The sequence below is a fragment of the Eschrichtius robustus genome, chromosome 14, assembly GCF_028021215.1.
Source record: "Eschrichtius robustus isolate mEscRob2 chromosome 14, mEscRob2.pri, whole genome shotgun sequence".
NCBI classification, from domain to species: Eukaryota; Metazoa; Chordata; class Mammalia; order Artiodactyla; family Eschrichtiidae; genus Eschrichtius; species Eschrichtius robustus.
The window spans coordinates 40,150,748-40,165,683 of NC_090837.1; the positions used below are offsets into that span (position 1 = coordinate 40,150,748).

At 37.0% G+C, this 14,936-nt stretch overlaps 1 protein-coding gene across 1 annotated transcript in view; it reads left to right on the plus strand.

Moving 5' to 3' along the window:
* The window catches only part of RBBP8 (RB binding protein 8, endonuclease), an 81,492-nt gene that overhangs the window by 55,225 nt on the left and 11,331 nt on the right, over positions 1 to 14,936 (plus strand). Inside the window, exons 11-15 of the mRNA XM_068563228.1 lie at positions 761 to 1,640; positions 1,723 to 1,849; positions 2,778 to 2,866; positions 3,777 to 3,894; positions 13,473 to 13,613. Coding sequence (XP_068419329.1) covers positions 761 to 1,640; positions 1,723 to 1,849; positions 2,778 to 2,866; positions 3,777 to 3,894; positions 13,473 to 13,613 — 1,355 coding nt within the window. The remainder of the gene's footprint in view (positions 1 to 760; positions 1,641 to 1,722; positions 1,850 to 2,777; positions 2,867 to 3,776; positions 3,895 to 13,472; positions 13,614 to 14,936) is intronic.

The following is a 14,936-nucleotide window of genomic DNA, read 5'->3' on the forward strand; positions in this document are numbered from 1 at the left end:
AGATGAGCTTCCAAGATTGGGATACATCTTGTTTTTACTAATTTCAGAACATCCATTAACTAACAATACCTATATTTATGTAGCACTTTGCTTTTTAAAAGAGCTTTCAGTATTAGATACATGTATCACATTTAATTTGTCATCATAGTAACTCATTAAAGTAGGTTTTATTACCCCCATTTTTTACAGTCAACAAAAATGCAGCTTCACAAAGGTTAAATGTCTTTTTAAGACCACACAACTATTAAGTATGAGAGTCAGAGCTCTTAGCCATTCCACGTCTTCAAACTTAACCCTAATGCTCTTTCTACTGCCACAGCTGTCTCCTCTGCTACAGGCAGGCTGGGTCTTGAGTTATGTTCAATTCTGTAGTATAAGAATTTTGTTTCTTGGAGTTACTCACGATAAGATTTCATAACAGCAAAAGAATTTGGGTCCCTAGTGGGATTTATTAAAATATGATTTTCTTATATAGTGAATTTATTTAAGTTACTTAGGAAAAATATTTATAGATAGGAATATCATTGTATTGAGATAGGTTTGCTGTATCATTTCCCTCTGCTTTTTGTCAGCCAAATAAAGAGAAGCCAGCAACTATATTGTATCTTAAATTTTGGTTAATGGTCTGCCTCTGAGATGTGGATAAGACCTTACTGTTAATAATTCTATATTAGCAAAAGTTTTCTCATTATGCTTGTTTTTTAATTTTTACTCTATTTCTTTAATAGGAAAAAAGCTTTACCACTCTTTATTTTTTTAGATTTTCAGATTCTAATTCAAAGACTCCTCCTCAAGAAGAATTGACTACTCGGGTATCATCTCCTGTATTTGGAGCTACCTCTAATGTGAAAAGTAGTTTAGGTTTGAATACAAGTTTGTCCCCTTCTCTTTTAGAGACTGGGAAAAAAAACCATCTGAAAACAATGCCTTTCAGCAACACTTCTAATTCTAGATCAGAGAATCCTAGATCAAAATCTGAAGATGGTGCCCTTTTCACACATCATAATATTGGGGCTGAAGTGAAGAAGATCACTAACCAGTCATCTTCTAATAAGCAGATGCTTATAAATAAAAATACAAGTGAACAGGATAGTATTGATCACATTAAAGATACTGTTACTGATAAAGATAAACATGTGGTACCCCTGAAATCACTGGGAGGCCGAACCAAAAGGAAGAAAATCGAGGAAGAAAGTGAAGATGAAGTAAGCTGCCCCCAAGCCTCCTTTGATAAAGAAAATGCTTTTCCTTTTCCACCGGATAGTCATTCTTACATGAATGGAGACTATGTGATGGATAAACCCCTGGATCTGTCTGATCGATTTTCAGCTATTCAGCGTCAAGAGAAAAGCCAAGGAAGTGAGAACTCTAAAATCGGATTTAGGCAAGTGACTCTCTACGAGGTTTTGAAGCCTGTTCCAAAGGGCTCTTCCTCAAGCCGTAAGGCCTTGAGTGGGAGCTGTGGGTTAACCAAAGATTCCCCAGAAGAGCCCAGCAGTTTACAGGAGTCCCTCCAGTCCTTGAGTAAATCTCCGGATAATAAAACACTGTTACAAATAAAGGAAGAAAATTCTATCTTTAAAATCCCTCTACGTCCACGTGAAAGTTTGGAGACAGAGAATCTTTTTGACGACATGAAGGTTTGTGTTAAATGTTCAAGGATTCTGATTAAAATGGTTGTTTGTGATTTCTCCTAGATGCTAATAATTCTTTCTGTTTTAGGGTGCTGGTTCTCGTGAGCCTATAAAAGTAAAAACCAGGTCAGTCCATGGAGCATGTGAACTTGCATCAGTTCTTCAGTTAAATCCATGTAGAATTGCTAAAACAAAGTCTCTACAAAACAACCAAGGTATGTACACTATAAATAGCATTTCTACTCTTTTAATGACTTTAAATTGAGTATTGTAATATATTATGTATATTCTTTGGATAGACTGAATTATTTTCAGAAAAAATATCTTATCCCTGTGTGTTTCTGTGTTTATAGCACAATTCTTATTGGTTTCACTTTACATGTGATTTTCCTGCTCTTCTGCTTTTTGAAAAAATAAATTGACATCTTTAATACCTACTTTTATAGGTGATTTTATAGATTTACCTGTTCTATGTAGTTGTTTATTTTCTTTACAAAAAGAAAGCTTTAAAAAATTTAAACTATACAGATTTTTTAAATATAAAAAGTAGAAATTTATCATCCAAACCTTGTTCCTCACCCCATAGATAGCCTGTCCTTTTCTTTGCATTTACATGTATATCTGTAAACATTTGCATATGCTAACTCTGTGTTTAACCTTTTGAGGAACTATCTAACTTTCTTCCAAAGGAGCTACAGCGTTTTACATTCCCACCAGCAGCATGTGAGGGTTCCAGTTTCTTCACATTTTGAGGGTTCCAGTTTCTCCACATTCTCACCAGCACTGTTACTGTCTGTCTCTTTGGTTCTAGCCATCCTGTGGGTGTGAAGTTATATCTCAATTGTGGTTTTGATTTGCCTTTCCCTGATGGCTAATGATGTTGCACATCTTTTCATGTGCTTATTGGCCAGTTGTATATCTTCTTTGAATGACTGTCTATTCAGGTCCTTTGCTTATTCTTAATTGGAGTAATTGTCTTATTATTGAGTTGTGACAGTTCTTTGTATATTCTAGGTACAAGTCCTTTATCAGACATACGATTTGCAAAACTTTTCTCTCATTCTGTGGGTCCCATAATGTTTTAAAGTGATGAGAATTTTTAAAATTTGTTTTTAATTGTGCATTTTTTTCTCCTTATCTAAGATGTATCCTTTGAAAACATCCAGTGGAGTATAGATCCAGGAGCAGACCTTTCTCAGTATAAAATGGATATTACTGTAGTAGATACAAAGGTAAGTTAGAAAAAAGAACCAAAGCCCATGTGGTTATTCTAGTGTATTGTTAGTCACCCTGCTGTCCTGACTCTGTGACCTTGAGGTAATCACATATCTCTTACAGCCTTCATGTATTTATTCAGAAAACTATGAAATAATAACACTTATTATGCCAACATTATGGTATTTTTGAAAGTGTAATAATACTTTCTGACTTTAGAGAACTTTGCTGAAAAATATAGTTTTAAACTAATGTAAAATGCTAATTACATATTTTAAATAGTTTTATTTTTTATCAAAATAATCTGTCATATGCCTTGATTAACTTAAAATAATCTACCTTCAAGAAAACAATTTCATTTTTCCCAGTTGGCTAATTTTTTTAAATGCTGTGTATTTTTTCATTAAAATTCATAGCATAAATAAATTTTTTGGTTTGTATTTAGGTTCTTCATAGTTTGAGAGGTTCTCTTTCACTTGGTAGCATATTAATAAACTATTTAACAGTTGCTAGAGTAATAGATATCCATTAAGAAATCAAATTTGACTTACGAACTTTTCTTCTTAGTGTACATTGATGTTAATTTCTGTGAAGCAGATTAGGGAAGAAAGGAAGCTCCAGGGATCGTGGTAACACACAGTTCTCTCATGCTTGGCAGCATTCCTTTTCCTAGGCTTGAGAGACGATGCTTGTATGTCAAAGCTAAAAATGGTTTACAGGCATTTAAACCTAAATGTATCTACATTCCTAAAGGGTAAAGGTAAATATTACTTAATGCTACTGAACTGTAAGTGTACACTTAAAAAATGATTAAAATGGAAACATTTATGTTATGTATATTTTACCCCACCCCCCCCCAAAAAAAAGTAAATATTAGGCCATAAAGGAATAATTGTTAAAATTTTGAATTTTTAAATATTTATTCAGGATGGCAGTCAGTCAAGATTAGCAGGAGGAGAGACAGTGGACATGGACTGTACATTGGTTAGTGAAACTGTGCTTTTAAAAATGAAGAATCAAGAGCAGAAGAGAGAAAAAAGTCCAAGTAAGATTTGATTTTTTTTTTTTAATTTTAATACAAATGTGGAGGGAAGTTTATAGACATACCGTTGCACTGATGAGTATAAGTGACCTCTTCACCATAAACCAGTTTTTTTTTCCCCCTGTTCTCATAATACTAGATTTCTCTTTAGTAAAGCTTAGTGTCAATATTTCAGGAAAAAAATCTTTAGTAAAAATAATTTTTATTTCCAAAAGAATTCAAGTTGTTTCCAGGGGTCAGCAAACTAAAGCCAGCTGCCAGTTTTGTAAGTAAAGTTTTACTGGAACCCAGCCTCACTCACTTGTTTATTTATTGCCTATGGCTGCTTGTTGAACACAGCAGCAGAGCTGAGTAGTTTCTGCAGAGACCTTATGGCCCCACAGGCCTAAAATATTTACTGTCTGACCCTTTAAGAAAAAGTTTCCTGATCCCTGGTTTAGATAATTTTTTTATAAAAGGTGTAAAAGGAATCTTGAGAGTCCTGTTTTCGAAATATTATTTTCCAAAAACAATTTGATAAGGAAAAAAAGGGAGGATTCCACTGAGAAGTATTAGTATAGATTTGCAAATTAGCAGTAAACTAAGAATGATAGTGTATATGATGAGTGAGTGACTCTGCCATATTCTACTTCTATAGAAAAGGAGATTTGGCAAAACTAGGAGTCTACAGCCCATTGTAGTGAGAAACTGTTAATTCTTCATCTAAAGCCTTGATTTTCTGAAAGAGGTGGGAACAATGGAAGGATTTCATTTGGCACCACTTTAGCAACATTCCTAACTACAGAGGCATATGACATGAGATCAACTAGACTGGGAATAGTTGTCATTCATCACCCTTATGTGTTAAAGAGTTAGGACCTGCCACATGAGGATGCAGGGCTAAAAACAGAGGCCTTTTCCAATGATCGTCTCTTAGAAATTGAGGACATTCAGACTGTGTGTGCATTTTCTATCTTCTGCTGAATATTCTCTAGTCTACCTACTCAGGGCCCAGTAGTAAAACAGCCAGTCTTGTCCTTGCTTCTTAAGAAACACCTTATCTCTTGCTGCCCCAAATGCAGTAAGTGAGAGAAAATTTTAATAGCCTTTGCCTTAATTCTTTGTTCTTGAGTAATAACATCCATTCAATCAAGTACCTGGCTGCCTACGTTGAGAGGACAGTACCTATTAAAAGTAAACCTTAACCAGGTGTCCGCTCCTCTGGTGAGATGGGGCCAGAAGACGCTCTCCTCAGCTCCTTGCCTGGGTGGGCAAGTTAGGCTCTAGGGCTGGCAGAAATCCTCGTTTGAGGGTCCCACCGAGTTCCCCGGTCAGTGCTGCAGCTGAGCGGCTGCTTGGGACTACTGCTCAGGCGCTACAGAAAGCCTTCTTGGAATCTGACATGTTATCACTTTGGGACCGTTGGCCACCTGCTCCTGACTTGGCCACATGAAGGCTCAGGCTGTCCTAGTCTCTGAACTGAAGAGAACCAACACTATTAGCATACCTCTCACCACCATGAATGCAAGGTATTTCAATGAAGAGTATCAGGAGGACATCTACAAATCCCAGACAGGCATGTGCAAGTTCTGAGGAATGGTGGAATAACCCAATGTATCTGGGTGACCTTTGGAGACAGCTGCGACAGAGCTACAACAGGGCAGTGGCTGACACCCAACTCATGGCCCACCTTCTCCTGCCATGTGGCTGACAGGGTCTTGGTGCTCCAGCCAGCTTTCAGGCCTGAGCCTCTGAGGTGGAAGAGCCGAGTTCAGGACATTGGTTCACCAGAGACCTCCCGGCCCCACATAATATCAGTCGGCAAGAGCTCTGCCAGAGGTCTTTGTCTCAGTGCTAAGACCCACCTCCACTCAACGACCAGCAAGCTCCAGTGCTGGACACCCCATGCCAAACAACTAGCAAGACAGGAACACAACCCCACCCATTAGCAGAGAGGCTGCCTAAAATCATGCTAAGTTCACAGACCCCAAAAATCAGCACTAGACGCGGTCCTACCCACCATAAAGACAAGATCCAGCCTCATCCACCAGAACACAGACACCAGTCCCCTCCACCAGGAAGCCTACACAACCCACTGAACCAACCTTACCCACTGGGGGCAGACACCAAAAACAATGGGAACTACAGCCCTGCAGCCTGCAAAAAGGAGACCCCAAACACAGTAAGTTAAGCAAAATGAGAAGACAGAGAAACACACAGCAGATGAAGGAGCAAGGTAAAAACCCACCCAACCAAACAAATGAAGAGGAAATAGGCAGTCTACCTGAAAAAGAATTCAGAATAATGATAGAAAAGATGATCCAAAATCTTGGAAGTAGAATGGAGAAAATACAAGAAACGTGTAACAAGGACCTAGAAGAACTCAAGAGCAAACAAACAATGATGAACAACACAGTGAATGAAATTAAAAATTCTCTAGAAGGAATCAATAGCAGAATAACTGAGGCAGAAGAACGGATAAGTGACCTGAAAGATAAAATAGTGGAAATAACTACCACAGAGCAGAATAAAGAAAAAAGAATGAAAAGAATTGAGGACAGCCTCAGAGACCTCTGGGACAACATTAAACGCACCAACATTCGAATTATAGGGGTCCCAGAAGAAGAGGAGAAAAAGAAAGGGACTGAGAAAATATTTGAAGAGATTATAGTGGAAAACTCGCCTAATATGGGAAAGGAAATAGTCAAGTCCAGGAAGCACAGAGAGTCCCATAGAGGATAAATCCAAGGAGAACATGTCAAGACACATATTAATCAAACAATCAAAAATTAAATACAAAGAAAAAATATTAAAAGCAGCAAGGGAAAAGCAACAAATAACATACAAGGGAATCCCCATAAGGTTAACAGCTGATCTTTCAGCAGAAACTCTGCAAGCCAGAAGGGTGCTGCAGGACATATTTAAAGAGATGAAAGGAAAAAACCTACAACCAAGATTACTCTACCCAGCAAGGATATCATTCGGATTTGACAGAGAAATTAAAGCCTTTACAGACAAGCAAAAGCTAAGAGAATTCAGCACCACCGAACCAGCTTTACAACAAATGCTAAAGGAACTTCTCTAGGCAGGAAATATAAAAGAAGGAAAAGACCTACAATAACAAACCCAAAACAATTAAGAAAATGGTAATAGGAACATACATACTGATAACTACCTTAAATGTAAATGGATTAAATGCTCCAAGCAAAAGACATAACACTGGCTGAATGGATACAAAAACAAGACTCATATATATGCTGTCTACAAGAAACCCACTTCAGACCTAGGGACACATACAGACTGAAAGTGAGGGGATGGAAAAAGATATTCCATGCAAATGGAAATCAAAAGAAAGCTGGAGTAGCAATTCTCATATCAGACAAAATAGACTTTAAAGACTGTTACAAGAGACAGAGAAGGACACTACATAATGATCAAGGGATCAATCCAAGAAGAAGATATAACAATTGTAAATATTTATACACCCAACATAGGAGCACCTCAATACATAAGGCAAATGCTAACAGCCATAAAAGGGGAAATCAACAGTAACACAATCATAGTAGGGGACATTTAACACCCCACTTTCACCAATGGACAGATCATCCAATGGAAAATAAATAAGGAAACACAAGCTTTAAATGACACATTAAACAAGATGGACTTAATTGATATTTCTAGGATATTCCATCCAAAACCAGCAGAATACACTTTTTTCTCAAGTGCTCACGCAGCATTCTCCAGGATAGATCATATCTTCAGTCACAAATCAAGCCTTGGTAAATTTAAGAAAATTGAAATTGTATCAAGTATCTTTTCTGACCACAACGCTATAAGACTAGATATCAATTACTGGAAAAAAATGTAAAAAATACAAACACATGGAGGCTAAACAGTACACTACTAAATAACCAAGAGATCAGTGAAGAAATCAAAGACGAAATCAAAAAATTCCTAGAAACAAATGACAATGAAAACATGACGACCCAAAACCTATGGGACGCAGCAAAAGCAGTTCTAAGAGGTAACTTTATAGCAATACAATCCTACCTCAAGAAACAAGAAAAATCTCAAATAAACAACCTAACCTTACACCTAAAGCAATTAGAGAAATAAGAACAAAAAAACCCCAAAGTTAGCAGAAGGAAAGAAATCATAAAGATCAGATCAGAAATAAAAGGAAATGAAGGAAATGACAGCAAAGATCAATAAAATTAAAGATGGTTCTCTGAGAAGATAAAATTGATAAACCATTAGCCAGACTCATCAAGAAAAAAAAGGGAGAAGACTCTAAGCAATAGAATTAGAAATGAGAAAGGAGAACTAACAACTGTCACTGCAGAAATACAAAGGATCATGAGAGATTACTACAAGCACCTATATGCCAATTAACTGGACAACCTGGAAGAAGTGGACAAATTCTTAGAAAAGCACAACCTTCTGAGACTGAACCAGGAAGAAATAGAAAATATAAACAGACCAATCACAAGCACTGAAATTGAAACTGTGATTAAACATCTTCCAACAAACAAAAGCCCAGGACCAGATGGCTTTACAGGCGAATTCCATCAAACATTTAGAGAAGAGCTAACACCTATCCTTCTCAAACTCTTCCAAAATATAGCAGAGGGAGGAACACTCCCAAACTCATTCTACGAGGCCACCATCACCCTGATACCAAAACCAGACAAAGATGCCACAAAAAAAGAAAACTACAGGCCAATATCACTGATGAACATAGATGCAAAAATCCTCAACAAAATACTAGCAAACAGAATCCAACAGTACATTAAAAGGATCATACACCATGATCAAGTGGGGTTTATCCCAGGAATGCAAGGATTCTTCAATATATGGAAATCAATCAGTGTGATAAACCGTATTAACAAATTGAAGGAGAAAAACCATATGATCATCTCAGTAGATGCAGAAAAAGCTTTCAACAAAATTCAACACCCGTTTATGATAAAAACCCTCCAGAAAGTAGGCATAGAGGGAACTTACCTCAACATAATAAAGGCCATATATGACAAACCCACAGCCAACATCATTCTCAGTGGTGAAAAACTGAAACTATTTCCACTAAGATCTGGAACAAGACAATGTTGCCCACTCTCACCACTATTATTCAACATAGTTTTGGAAGTTTTAGCCACAGCAATCAGAGAAGAAAAAGAAATAAAATGAATCCAAATCAGAAAAGAAGTAAAACTGTCACTGTTTGCAGATGACATGATGCTATACATAGAGAATCCTAAAGATGCTACCAGAAAACTACTAGAGCTAATCAATGAACTTGGTAAAGCAGCAGGATACAAAATTAATGCACAGAAATCTCTTGCATTCCTATACACTAACAATGAAAAATCTGAAAGAGAAATTAAGGAAACATTCCCATTTACCATTGCACCAAAAAGAAGAGGAAACAAAAGACCTGTATGCAGAAAACTATAAGACACTGATGAAAGAAATTAAAGACGATACAGACAGATGGAGAGATAAACCATGTTCTTGGATTGGAGGAATCAACATTGTGAAAATGACTATACTACCCAAAGCAATTTACAGATTCAGTGCAATCCCTGTCAAACTACCAATGACATTGTTCACAGAACTAGAACAAAAAATTTCACAGTTTGTATGGAAACAACAAAAGACCCCGAATAGCCAAAACAATCTTGAGAAAGAAAAATGGAGCTGGAGGAATCAGGTTCCCTGACTTCAGACTATACTACAAAGCTACAGTAATGAAGACGATATGGTACTGGCACAAAAACAGAAATATAGATCAGTGGAACAGGATAGATAGCCCAGAGATAAACCCACTCACATATGATCACCTTTTCTTTGATACAGGAGGCAAGAGTATACAATGGAGAAAAGACAGCCTCTTCAATAAGTGGTGCTGGGGAAACTGGACAGCTACATGTAAAAGAATGAAATTAGAACACTCTGTAACACCATACACAAAAATAAACTGAAAATGGATTAAAGACCTAAATGTAAGGCCAGACACTATAAAACTCTTAGAGGAAAAGATAGGTAGAACACTCTGTGACATAAATCACAGCAAGATCCTTTTTGACCCACCTCCTAGAGAAAGGGAAATAAAAACAAAAATAAACAAATGGGACCTAATGAAACTTAAAATCTTTTGCACAGCAAAGGAAATCATAAACAAGATGAAAAGACAACCCTCAGAATGGGAGAAAATATTTGCAAACGAAGCAACTGACAAAGGATTAATCTCCAAAATATACAAGCAGCTCTTGCAGCTCAATATCAAAAAAACAAACAATCCAATCCAAAATTGGGCAGAAGACCTAAATAGACATTTCTCCCAAGAAGATATACAGATTGCCAACAAACACATGAAAGGATGCTCAACATCACTAATCATTAGAGAAATGCAAATCAAAACTACAGTGAGGTATCACCTCCCACCGGTCAGAATGGCCATCATCAAAAAATATACCAACAATAAATGCTGGAGAGGGTGTGGAGGAAAGGGGCCCTCTTACACTGTTGGTGGGAATATAAATTGATACAGCCACTATGGAGAACAGTATGGAGGTTCCTTAAAAAACTAAAAATAGAACTACCGTACGACCCAGCAATCCCACTACCGGGCATATACCCTGAGAAAACCATAATTCAAAAAGAGTCATGTACCACAATGTTCATTGCAGCTCTGTTTACAATAGCCAGGACATGGAAGCAACCTAAGTGTCCATCGACAGATGAACGGATAAAGAAGATGTGGCACATATATACAATGGAATATTACTCAGCCATAAAAAGAAACAAAATGGAGGTATTTGTAGTGAGGTGGATGGACCTTGAGTCTGTCATACAGAGTGAAGTAAGTCAGAAAGAGAAAAACAAATACCATATGCTAGCACATACATATGGAATCTTAAAAAAAAAATGATTCTGAAGAACAAAGGGGTAGGACAGGAATAAAGACACGTGCAGAGTGGACTTGAGGATACGGGGAGGGGGAGGTGTGGGCTGGGACGAGGTGAGAGAGTGGCATGGACATATATACACTACCAAATGTAGAATGGATGGTTGGTGGGAAGCAGCTGTATGGCACAGCTGTATGGGAGATCAGCTCCGAGCTTTGTGACCACCTAGAGGGGTGGGATAGGGAGGGTGGGAGGGAGATGCAAGAGGGAGGAGATATGGGGATATATGTATATGTATAGCTGATTCACTTTGTTATACAGCAGAAGCTAATGCACCATTGTAGAGCAATTATACTCCAATAAAGATGTTGAAAAAAAAAAAAAGTAAACCTTAACAGTGATTTATTGTCTTTTTATAGTAAATGATGCTTAAATAACTTTCTTCTTAAGAAGATGACTTTGCTTTTAAGATTAGTTTTGGGGGCTTCCCTGGTGGCGCAGTGGTTGAGAACCTGCCTGCCAATGCAGGGGACACGGGTTCGAGCCCTGGTCTGGGAGGATCCCACATGCCGTGGAGCAGCTGGGCCCGTGAGCCACAACTACTGAGCCTGCACGTCTGGAGCCTGTGCTCCGCAACAAGAGAAGCCGCGACAGTGAGAGGCCCGCGCGCCACGATGAAATGTGGCCCCCGCTCGCTGCAACTAGAGAAAGCCCTCGCACAGAAACGAAGACCCAACACAGCCAAAAATAAATAAACTTATTTAAAAAAAAAAAAAAAAAAAAAGATTAGTTTTTTCCTGGGACCAGTTCCTGATAATGTTTTCCTCAGTTTTGTAGAAAAGGGAAAAACTAAAGTATGACAACTTTGGCTTCAAATTTATCTAGTTAATCTAAGAAGATGATAGTTTCCCCAATATATTTGAAGCAAGTATCATATGGAGGTGAAACTAGAACTTAAACTAATGAGTTTAACTAGGACTTAAACTAAAATTACCTAGATAATTTTGACTAAATAAGGTGTTGTGAGTACTATTGCTGAAAAATAAGTCACTCCAGTAATTTAGAGGATTAGAACAACAACCATTTTCTTATCTTTCATAGTTTCTGTGCCTCAGGAATTCAGGAAGGTCTGGGCTGGGTGGTTCTGTCTCCGGGTCTCATGCAGTTATAGACAGATGGTGGCTGGAGCTGGAACAGCAGAGGGCTAGACAGATGGGAGATACTTGGCATCTCTCTCTCTCCTTATTCAGTCTCAGGGCTTCTCCACATAGTCTTCCCACATGGGTTAGTTTGAGCTTCCTCATTACTTGGACACTAGGTTCCCAGAGTGAGCATCCCCAAAGAGCAAGGCAGAAGTGCATGGTATTTTTATGATCTGGACTCAGAAGTTGCTCAGTAGGAGGAGTTCCAAGATCACATTATAAGAACAGCAAATGTAATAGGAGATATTGTTGAGCCCATACTTGGAAAAAAACAGTCTGCCTATTTTACCCATAAGGTAGATCTTTTTCATACTTAGAATTGGTTAAAGATGAAACATACCATTAAACTCCCAATTACTACTATTTCAAGTCAAAACTGATTTTTATATCTCTACTCTGTGTTAGACTTAGTAGATGCTATGATAGAAAGATCAATAAGGATATGGTCTCTGTCCTCAAGCACTTTACAATCAGAAGTCTGACCCGCAAAAAAATAAATCATTAACTTATTGTGATTTACTAACAGCATACACAGAATGCTTTGGGAATGCCTAGCATACTGCCTGGCACATAGAAATTATTTTTACTTACAGATTTGACCCTCAAAATGAAAAATGAACAAATGTTTAATCATTCAATAATTATCAAGACACAGTTCTGTATTAGGAATTGGAGATAATAGTGAACAGAACAAAAGTACCTACCTCATGGAGCTTACATTGTAATAGGGGAGAAACAAACAAGTATGATATGCTAGATGATGGCAAGTGCTAGGGAAAGATAAAACGGGGTGAGGTGCCAGAGAGTCTGCATGGGGGGGAGGTGGTAGTTACTTTATATAGAGTAATCTTGGTAGGCTTCAGTTTTGTCATATCTGTTAGCCAACTGAATCTATTTCTATTTTTAGTAAACTGGTGTTTTGAAAAATATATAATGGAAATGTAGTTAGTACTCTGAAGATGAAGTTAGCACTTTGCATATCAAATATGGAATTGAATTCATTATTTCTGTAACACTGAACTTCCAAGTGTTAATGATAATGCAAGAAAATACTTTTTTGCTACCACATTAAAAAAATAAGCAGGTAAACAAAACTCTATAGAGATTTTGATGTTAGTTATTTATACATAGTTTATTTAAACTTCGTATTTTTCACCATTTATTATGCTGTGTTTTCTGTTCCTCACCATTCCTTTCGGTAGTTCCTTTTGGTTTAGTATGAATTATATTGATACATGAGCTGATAGAGAGAAAAAGACTTTAACATTTATAATGGCAGTAACAAAAACTAGCATTCCCTTCACATGAGTAAAGGACATTTGAAGGCATAACATAAAACCTTTATAAATGTGCAGTAACTACCCAGGCTTGGGGTTTACTGTTGCCTCATACACATCTGAATTATTTTGTGGCAGTTCCTACAAGTTTCACATTGGTCTACATAGAAAGCAAAAAGTTTGCTTGTTGCCTAAGCCAATGCTCTTTCACATAGATGGAGAAAGAAAAATGAATGATAGCTTGGAAGATATGTTTGATCGGACTACACATGAAGAATATGAATCGTGTTTGGTGGATAGCTTCCCCCAAGTAGCAGATGAAGAGGAGTCGTCAACTGCTACAAAAAAACCAAACTGTAAGGCAGTTTCCTTTCTAATTATGGTTTTTCCAGTACACTGAGTTTAGTAAATTAAGTCATCATGCTTATTAACAGAGGCTTAATGAGATATCTTAACCAAGTTTCATGCTTCTTGAATAAATTTTTTTCTTTTTTTTTAAAGATAATTTCAGATTAATAGAAGCGTTACCAAAAATAGTTCAGAGGGTTCCTATGAACCTTTCACTCAGCTTATAAAAGTTTTGAGAAAATTCTTTGTTAAGTGATACCATAATTAAGTGAATTATTGTAATTGAGTGAAAAGAGGAAGTTTTGCAGAAAATTCAGACCCGTTTCCTGCTTGAATACTTTACCTTCCCAGATAAAATACTATATCTGTCTTCTTCAGATCTGTTTTATTAGAAGCAGTAATTCATAATGTAGGATATCAATCAAAAGAAGAACAGTCTAAGTGAAACTCTTAAGTAGATAATCTGAATTGAAAATTAGTTAAAATTCTTGCTGAATATCTAATTTTCTTACTGTGAATAAAACGGTCAATTTTTAATTTAGTGCAAAGGTGGTTTTATAGTGGCTTAAATGAGCACAACTTCTGCTATGACAATAGTCAAAGCATTGAATATAAATCTATCTTGATTATGTTTTCCCTGTGCTTTTTAAAGTGACAGCCCACAGGATGAGACCTTAACCAAAGATACATAACAGCATGCTTTTGTTTGCTCAGTCCATGGCAAAAACTTGATCAAGCAAATTTCGTGATAAAAATTCACAACTGTTCAATTCATTTTTCTCCCCAAGCCCTTTGCAAATTGGTTTCACTTCAAAAAAAAAGATATTCTTTTATAAGGTATAATTATTAATTTCTATCTTTTTTTTTTTAAGTTGCTTTTCACACTGAACATCCCAGAATTTCTTCTCACTTAGCTTTTGTGGCCATGCTGCACTGCTCTTCTGATCTCTGGCAACTTCTGTTTCCTAGAGTATCCCCAAGACTCTGTTTTCTTCCTCACACTCATTTTCTCTCATGCTTTTATTAAATTACCTCTGAAAATAAAACTCCAAATCTGCATCTCTAGTTTGATTTCTCCAATGAATCCCAGCCCTGCATTTCTTAGTAATCCTACTTTTGCGTCTCTTCAACAGCTTAAACTTAAGATATCTAAACCAAGTTCCATTTATTTCCTACCAAGTGACCTTTCAGACTTTTTTATTTTTCCCAGTCACTGAGGCATAGAATTTAGGACTTTCTGTCCATTTATTTCGTTTTCTAGACCCCCATATCACAAAATTCTACCTAGTCTTCCCTCATAGGAAGGAGTAGATTTCGGGCAGGATATCAAA